The following is a 9836-nucleotide window of genomic DNA, read 5'->3' as shown; positions in this document are numbered from 1 at the left end:
ATCCATTCTCTTGCTTAGTAGAGCATAATTTCCTTGGCTCAACAGACCACCAAATATCATTTGGCATGACATGGTTTCCAGCTCAATGTTCTTGTACAAAGACAGACAAACAAAGGAATGTTTGTTAGAGTTTTATTTGGGCAGATGAAAACAATAAAATATAAATAATATTCACAGACTTTTCCATATGAAAATATTTTTCATTTCATACCTCTGCCTTTAAAAAACAATGTAGGTAAATGATGGCGGTGCTTTGCATCTGTAAACAAACTGAAGAAAAAGAGCTTTAGCTAGGTAGGTTCTTCGTTTGTTTCACATAAAACCAGCATAAAAAACCTTTTTAAAAAAAGAATAATGTATATATTAAATATTGCACTTTTTTCATCACCACTTAAAAATTCCTAATCCTGCCCACTGAAATTGAACACAGACCGTTAACTGCAGGTTGTTAACACCGTGTTGCTATTGATCAGGTTTGTGAAATTTAAGACTATTCTGTCTATTCTATATTTGTTTGTTTAACGCATACTAAATAATAAAACACACTGTTTATCCCCATTCTGCTCCACAGCCCCAAAGAGAAACAATAGAAAAGTAGAATATGGAGGGAAAAAAATCAAATTAATGGTGCAATCATAGGAAGTCAGATGTGCACACTGAAAATTTTAAACAATCTGATTACCTCCTTATTCTGGGCTCCTGTTACTGGCGACAATTTAATTCCCTGCTTGGGGCATGATAGGAATGTGAATATGCAGAGTGAGAATGGGGATGGAAATTTCACCTCATTTTGTTGCTGATTAATCTGAGGTTGCCAAACAGACTAAGTGACTGGTCTTTTAATAGAAGACAGAGTGGAAGTACTTAATCCATTCTCATTTTCATTCCAACAACATGCAATCTGCAGCAAATCCAATAAATACCAAAATCTGAGTTTAATAGAATGAATCATGTGGATTTTATGCTTTGTGCTGGCATATCTGCATCCAGATTGAGCTTTGTTTTTTTGTGTTGCAAAGATGGAGATGGTTGCTTTTTTGCTTAACTGTTTCTATGCACAGCTGAGTGGAGAACCCCAGAGCTCAGCAACGCTTGTTTTTCAGAACGTTGAGTCCTTTCTGGTTCTTTGTCTTAAACGCCATGACAAAGTGGTGAGGGGCGATTTTACCCCGGCCGTCCTCGTCCACGTGGCCCATGAAGATGTAGTTCAAGCCTGGTGAAGTCACACAAAAAAAACCTGAATGCAGTGGCGGAACGGCAGAGACATTCAGGGAGGCCAAATATCAGAATCTCCACACGGCAGGTCTGTATACTACTGTATATGTTTATATGCATACATATAAACATATTTAATGTTTCATTAACTGCTTGGACAGTGAGTTCTGCCGCTCACCTCACACTTTGGGGACAAGCTCAATCGACTGAGCGTGACGGACACAGCAAAGGAGGCAAACTCAGAGCCATAGGTTATTGAAAACAGTGAACCAGAAACTGAATATTTATTCTCAACATTTGGATAATGATATTTTGCGTGTGCCAGTGATTTCATACATCAAAGAATATTCTCAAGAGCACTGAGCCAATTTAATTTCACCTCGTGAACTCACCTCGTCTGATAAATGGACACTTCTTGCACAGGATAATGATCTTGGTGCTCATGGTCTTTCCTGCCTGCTGAATGGCCAGACTGCCTTCTTTATACACGTTGATGATGGAGACAGTGGCGTACATGCTTCCTCCTTTCATCACCGCAGTAATGACAGTCCCAGTTATCACTGTCATACACACACACACACACATACAGGTCATGAAGAATAAAATCAAACATACAACTACTGAAAAACCACAAAAATATCACGTCACATAAAAACAATACATGTGTATTTTTCCTAGAATTCAAATTCACTTCCTGATAAACAAGCGTACAAACAAGGACCTAGAGATGCCGGTTTTAATTTCTATAAATGAAATCATCACTACTTTGGCAAGTTCTTCTTCTGGGCTGTGGTTAGAACAAAAGCCCATGCTTTAATCGACAGTGACAGCGGCATAATGAGGCTTTGGAAAACCATCAGAGTGAAAGAAGATGTTCAGACTCAGATCAGACAGACAATTAACAAGACCAAGAGTCTACGGCCATGCTAAGCAACTCTGTGAGGCTATACTGTACTGCTAACATCACTGATGAGCATGTTGACGTGCTGTACATACGTATAATGTTCACCATGCTCACCGGCTTTATTTGGTGCATGATAAGATGGGTCAGTTGTCAGAATGTCAACAGTACATTTAACTTGATGATGGCACTAGATGAAAAGTCAGGGGCTCACCAAAGTTATTATAATTCATCCTGAAGGAGTTATTAATCATCTTCAGCCAACCACAGTCGTTGAATAATTAGCAGTAGTTACGTTACGTTAGTTAAAGGAGTAGGGTGTGGAATTCAGTGGGTTCGAGCAGTGTTGTTGCTGGTTGCAGCCCCCTCGCCCCTATATCTATATGCCGCACTTGTGTTCATCATACTGCAGGCTAAAATAAAGGACAGTTTTTTATGTCAGGACAGAATCTAGAAATGTAAAGCTAATATATATAATATGAAAAGTTTACAGCAGATGTTTCGACATCAGAGAAAAGAGAGTCTGTAATTTACAGTGGACAGTTTAACACACAAAGAGCTGTAGTGGTGAGAATCTGCTTTTTTATTGTCTTCGTCTGTGAGAACTGTGAACATGTGTGCATACTACTTTTAAGTTCTTGTCTATGAAATGCAGCCTGTCGTGGTGAATTGACAGCATATCCTCCCACCATTTTATTTCAAGCTTTCAGCACTCCCCCTTTGACTTATTTATGACTCTCCCTCATAATTTACTGTCATTTTAAGATGTTCAAGCTTACGGATTATCAGGATATGTGCCTGATGTGATGAGGCGAAGTTTAATGTGTAATATCATAATGGTCTGACAGGCAGAAAAGAGATACTTCATGTGAAACTCCATGAGAAATTCATCTCACTGGTTAATTTACCAGAACACAGAATACCTACTCTGTCTCGTAGTTCTCGTCTGGTTGTCCTAAAGAATGTGATCAATCTGTTTCAGTCATTTCCTGTTTAGTCTGACCAGGTCTCCAAAAACACAAACATGCAAAAAAAAAAAAACACAGTTTTGTTGTGTGGACCTGACATTTAGCAGTCACAGCTGTGTGATAGTGGAGCCAGTGGAGAGTGAGAGGGAATCACGTCTTTTTCCACAATTCAGCATGAACAGGATTCTTTACACTGATGGTACCAATATGTCTGGATTTCACGTGCTGCCTGTTTCATTTCCTGACAGGGATGAGAATGGCCAGAGGACTGCCTGTTATGATATCTGATGCTACTGTTACAAAAACCTGCTACGAACAAATCAAAGTCTTCATTTTAAGAACTTTAAGCGTTGATCAGACAAATTTCCAGTCTACCATCTCGCCACTTTGTTAAATGTGATGTAACATATTGTGTTCGACTCTGCCGCCACATCACACAGGCATGCACCACCGCATCGCTCGCCTTCCCTCACTTCCTGTCGCAAATCCAAGTGAACTCTTTGAAATGCCAGTCTAACACATGTGGTAAACATCTCAGAGAAAAAAAACATCACAGTAGCAGGGAGAAGCAAACGGGGGCTGCTGCCCGAATCAACACGTTCATTTATCAACAGTTTACTTACAGTCAGAGTCTGAGTGTGTGTGTGTGTGTGTGTGTTTATACTGGAGGTAACTGTGTCCTACTGTACGCACTCACTTCCTCACAAGACTATCAAGGAAGTCTTTGAGATGTGCAGGGAGACATCAGAGGAGCAAAGATAGTAACATGATGGAGACTGTAAACTGTTTGTTAGGGAAGATCTGGCTGCTGATAATCTGTAATGTGTATTGTATTGTATTTACCGGACTTTTTTTAGGATTAGTATGCATGTAACAGTAGGTAAGTTCAATAATAACATGGGCAAAGCTGGAGCATGTCAGCTTGTGTGGTTTGAATAAACTGCAATAAGCACTGATGTTCTTACCGAAATTGCTGGAACAGTAATTGCTCTCAAGCGTTCCTCGTCTTTTACATTTCTGCTGGCACAGGGCTACAGAGTATTTCAGAGCTGCAGAGACACACACACACACACGGACAAGAAAAAAAGGAATCTCTGTAACTTTGCCTGTCAGTGTTGGAGGCATGTAAGTTATGACTGCATCTGTTTCTACTGTGGTTAATTTACAGAATATTCTCAGTGACACAAGAGCCTCTTCAAGCGGATAGCCTCAGAGACAATGTGAGGCAGTGTGTAAAATTTAAAATAGTAACATAATGTGACAAGTGAACATCTGTTTTCAGAGTTAGAGATAGTAAAGTGTCTATAAAGGAGAGGACCCAGAAAATACAAGGTGACTGTCTAAATATTGTTCTTATTGAAGGGGGGAAAAGTCAGGAGCGATAAGCCAACCAGAACGCGTTGTGACAATATGACATCATGGCTGGGATGCGCTAAAATAACCTGGCTTGACTAAGGGAAAAAACAACAGTGTGTGGGAATGTGAGTTTGAGTATGAAAATGAGCTGTGATTGCGGGTGCAGACTCGTGCCCACACTGTATATGAACTTGTGTTACGTACGGTTCACTCTTTGCACAAAATATAATGATGTATCACAAGTGCATGTGGAATCATGAAAACCCACTGTTTAGTTTGAAAGTTTGAAATGTTTTCCCCCCCATTTTATGTAAACAGACAACCAAATTCGGCAAATAAGCAGTGCAAATATGACTCTTGGAGGGAGTTAAGTCTTACTTAAGCAGCACACTTCATTTAGTTATTTTCTTGCCCAGATCTGCTATCAAGCAGATTCCAGATGTCTGTCATATTTTAAGTGAAAGATAAACCCCATGTGTTAGCAACAGAATCCAGTAGCACAAAGCCAGCATGTCTCATAGCTACATCAACAAATACAGATGTTAGGAATCTTCTAGGGGTTTTTATTGCATAAAAGTTGCTACCTACGTATGGGCCTGGTGGTGACTGGCTGTGTGGTAGTGGTGGGTGGTATCGTGGTGGTGGGGAATTTCTTTGGTCTGAATTTGTAGTGTCCAATGAAACCGTCTGCGGTGAGACTGAGATCTGACAGAAACTGGATTAGGAGCTGATTCCCCTCTGAGAACACTGGCCTGCAAAGAAACCCAGACATGAGTGTAAGCTGAGAGGAATTCATAGAATGTATGTTTGATTAAAAAATAAATCTTCATGACAGAATCACCTACGCTGGGGGGCTGTCTCCACAGTATTTTCCGATCCTCTTGGCGTCGTTGATTTCTGCCCCGTTGAAAATGGAGACGTGGTCGTAGCGGCAGTAGTTGTCTCTTTCCACATCAAACTTCTCAAACTTGACCTCAATAATCTGCAGCAGGAGACAAATCAAAAGAAAATCTTCTTTCATGAAGCAAAAATCTGTAATAGTGCTATCAGGGTATGATTAAAGGGTACACTGTCATTCATGGGATCATGTAGTCCGTACATGCATTACACACTGATCCGTCTTAAAGAGCACTTCACCTAAAAGATCCAAATCAGAGAGAAATCATCATTTTTATTCTACACATTACTCTCCCTTGTCAAACCCCGGCGCCTACATTACCCACGATGCAACTTGACCGTAACAGTTTGATTGGAGATCTGAGGTTGTTTTTGTTAGTAGTGGCTAATGTGGCCTCGAGTCTCAAGAAAAGATGAGGCAAGACTACAGAGGTCTGGAAAGAATTTTTGATTTCTTTCTCTTGTAATCTTGAGATCCAACCAACGCTGGCTAAAATGTCATCACTTGAGGCAATTTATTAAACTTCACACAGCTCCATCTGGAGTCATAAAAGGCTTTATATAACACACACACACACACACACACACACACACACACATATGTATATACCTTTTTACAAGACCTGTAAATAGACTTTGATCTGAATTTATAGAGTTCCCTTTAAGAAGACATTGGAGGAGCTTCTTTTTTTTTTTTTTTACATCCGAGGTAACTTGTTATACAAGTTTTATGGGGCATCGATGTTGTTCCTCTCTATCCCTTTCCTCGAGTCATTTCCCACGAGAACTTTACATATAACACCTCCATTTATTGTGAAAGAAATCTGATTAATTCAGTTTGAACATTCTGACCTGGTTCTTTGGTGCCACTATGTGCCAGGAGCAGGTGACACCAGCTGGGTAGTCCTTCTCAGGCCAGTTGGGTGTTTTGAAAGTCCCTGTGGGTTTGTCCAATCTGCCTCCACAGTACTGGTCCCCTGTGGAGTAATAATTAAAGTTAATCATGGACAGTCATCAGGGATAACCTGAAAAATATCCTTTCTGCTCCTTGAAGGAAAATGTCAAGATTGTATTCATTGTTCTTTTAAAGGCACGAACATTTTATGATCCTGAAATGAACTACTTATTTATTATAATAGGTGCTTTCATTGCCTTCTTTGTGCAACCTAAAATAGTAGTCACTCATTAGTCCTGTGCAGTGAACATCTTAAAAAGGGACAGCATGCTTGTGTTGAGCATTTGAGAGTTCAATAAACACACAAGCTGTTCACACTGACAAAGAACTGAATCTCTTGTGTTTCTGTGTAACATACACTTAAGATTGATGTTTTCTTTCCAACATGTCTAAAAAAAGACAGTGACAATTTAGTACAGTGACAGAAATAGACACTTAACAAATGTGCTGTACAGTTTTGACGAAGCTCAGAGACATTATGGCAACAGTCTGCTGCTATCCATTGAGTGAGAGCCAGGCAGGCTAGTTAATAGCCATTGTCCGTTACAGCTGTCAGCTACTTGGGTACAGAGAACCAGCCATTAAAATTCCACCAAAACAGACGAGGCAACTTTGCAACCCTGCGGAGAGGACGAGGTTCATTCAACTCTAAGTGGTACTTCTGACCTGTGTCCTCTGCTGAAGGGCTCCAAAAAATGTCAGTGAGAAATTCCACATCATACTGAGAGAAGTGTTAAGATATTCCTCTCTTTTTGTCCAGATGCTGGAAACTGTTAACCCAGTGAAACTCCCTACGGTCACTGGTTTTAAGTTAGCAGAAGAAAAACTACTCCTCCTTTTTGTTTTTCTTGTGTTTGCATGCCTTGAAAGTGATTCACAGAATTATTCAGAATCGGAGGAGGTCAGTTCTGGGCATTGTGGTAACGTGCAATGACCTCACTTGCTTTTAAAAGACTGACCCTATGCCCGAACAGACACACTCCCAGGTCAGTATCAGATTCCTTTATGGGGTGAAGTCATGGCTGAGACACAGTCCCCTGTGGCTCTGTATTACATGCTTGGGTAGTGGCAAGATATTCTCTACACAGCTGCTACCTTTCCAACCTTGGCACCTACGTGTAGGAGATCAAAAGTAAGTAGCAAGCATGCCAAAACTATTCTATTCCCATGTTCGTGTACCTCTCTCATGTGGGTGGGCGGCAGAGAAAACAGCCAGGAAGCCACTACCAGCGGTGTTGGCATCAGATACCATCTGCATGAGCATCTTGTTGCCCGTGGAAACCAGGGCTCCTGGCTTGAACGTCCCACAGAAGCGACCGAGCCTCTGCCCATTGACATGGCCACTGTAAACATCCACATAGTCGTAGCGGCACAGGTTGTCGCTCTCCAAGTCAATAAAGCGGAATGACAGGACCACCACCTTTCCCTCAGGGACCTGGGTGGGATTTAAGAGTTCATTTAACTTAATTATCATTATTACTGAGAACAATAAACTGTCACAGCTCCCATGCGTATTGGCTTGTTCAGAGATGTCCAGTGAAACAATGTTTTCCACATGTGATTACGGATACAACATATTCTTAACAAAAATTCTGAATTATGTACAAAAGGGCGAATGAAACTTGGCGCAGCCATATGATCGGTGGCTGTATAAATGTACAGTCATGTAATGGAGACAGTCAGCAAAAACTGGCTGGCTGTGGTTTAGTATTTTTAGAAGGAAATTAGGGACTTGGGGCTAGTGAAAGACTATCATACTGTTACACTGTGCAGCAGTTTGGTGTGTTTTTAATTAACAATTTAGCAGTTTCATCATCATCTTCATCATTCTAGGCTGTGGCAGCAAAAGCAAAACATGTGAATATGGTAAATATGAAACTGACTCACTGTGATTCTCCACACACATTTGGTGTTTGGAGGGTAAACTCCTGGGTACCCCTGGCTTCCGATTACTCCAGAATCCCCTGTAATGTTTCCTCCGCATGTGAAGGTTGGTCTATAGGGGTTGAGAGAGAGAGAGAGAGAGAGAATGTTTTCTATTTTCCAGATATCAAATTATGATGATGTGTCAAAGCAATCAACATGTATAAACGTTAACGACAGGTTGATCTTTACACAGATTTCATCTGATGCGACACATGTCCTGACTGGAGGCAGCCCAGACTGCAGAACACTCCTTATAATAAACTCCAGTCCACTGACGCCACAGAGATCCTTGACACCTTGCTCACTCATAAAGCTTTCAAATTAATTGAAAAATAAATAAATAAATAAATAAATGCAAATAAAGGTGTACCTCCGCTGAGACTGCGCACAGATCTCTGTCAAGAACAGTAGACTCCATGCGCAAAAAACACCGCATGTTCTCCACATTGTTGTGTCAACGGAGCCGGCGCTTCGCCTGTTTTCGCCCCGTGGCATGAATGGCATTGTGTTCAGCAGCTGGAACGGTGGGGAAAAGTAGCCAGGAGTTCCTGCGGGGAGTTTCAGCAACTGCAAGCTGGAGCAGATGAATATAGCGTTTGTTCTGCTGCGTGGTAGGAGGGACGGAGCACAGGCTGCTGCTTTTTCCAAAAAAAAAAAAAAAAAAAAAAAAAAATTAAAGAAGCGCTGGAAGGGTGTGAGGTCTCGCATTAGTTTCACATGGCACCTGGCCTAGAAACCTTAAAGTAGATGAGGTGGCATGAATAAACTTGATCCAAGAACTCATACATGAATGCTTTGGCATTCCAGCCAATATACATGGATCATATATACTATATTTGATTAATGCCCAAGATAACACAACTCAGCGTGACTGCAATTTGGTGCGCAAATTATCCAGATGTGGAGTGAAGGAGGACACCTGTTCTCTAACAGGAATGTTAATTTCACGCCGGCTGAAAATATCATTAGAAATGTGTTTGAAATCGCTGTAGGCTGTGGGGTGTCAGAGTAATATGCTCAGAGAGCAGAAATTGAATTAGACTGATAGAGAGTCAGAGCACCACCTACAGGATTAAATATGCTGTAAGCGACCATCCATCCATGATCTGTAAGTTTATCCTCATCCTCATCATAACATTATAGATCAAATATACACTTGTATTTTTCACATAGCTTTATCAACCGAAAAATACAGATTAAGATCTTGCACTGAGGTACTTGTGTAGCTATTCGGCTCATGTGAAGCCTCTGTGATAATAATAAAACAATTGTGATGAACTGACAATGTGACCATTTGTCTTTCAAATCAAGTTTCATGCAAGTTAACACAGGGTCAACAATGCAATGACATGTGTTGGACAAAAGGAACAAGAATAAAAATAAAATACATACTATAATAAAATACTATAAAAAGTTAGGTAAAAAAAGAAAATTATAAAATATACTAAAATACAATATGAATGTTGTATACACTGTACAAGATAAGGTCAAAGACAAGAGGTATTACTGTATTATTGGATATGAAGGATGTAATGTTACTGTCACACACTGATTTAGCTGCTGTTTTTATTTACATGTTTACATGACGACTTAAAGGTCCAGTGTGTAGAATTTAGTT

At 40.4% G+C, this 9836-nt stretch overlaps 1 protein-coding gene across 1 annotated transcript; it reads right to left on the bottom strand.

The window, feature by feature from the left end:
• Window positions 1–118: 118 nt before the first annotated feature.
• Window positions 119–8850, bottom strand: pcolce2b (procollagen C-endopeptidase enhancer 2b). The gene is made up of 9 exons (XM_010753525.3): window positions 8589–8850; window positions 8180–8288; window positions 7472–7727; window positions 6190–6314; window positions 5286–5422; window positions 5029–5192; window positions 4050–4133; window positions 1608–1775; window positions 119–1213 (listed from the first exon to the last, which is right to left on the bottom strand). Exons 1-9 carry the CDS (start codon window positions 8720–8722, stop codon window positions 1083–1085), a joined length of 1308 nt encoding a protein of 435 aa, XP_010751827.1. The 5' UTR covers window positions 8723–8850; the 3' UTR covers window positions 119–1082.
• Window positions 8851–9836: the final 986 nt, after the last annotated feature.

This window comes from Larimichthys crocea, chromosome XXIII (assembly GCF_000972845.2).
Source record: "Larimichthys crocea isolate SSNF chromosome XXIII, L_crocea_2.0, whole genome shotgun sequence".
NCBI lineage: Eukaryota > Metazoa > Chordata > Actinopteri > Sciaenidae > Larimichthys > Larimichthys crocea.
This window is presented reverse-complemented; position numbering and strand designations above follow the sequence as displayed.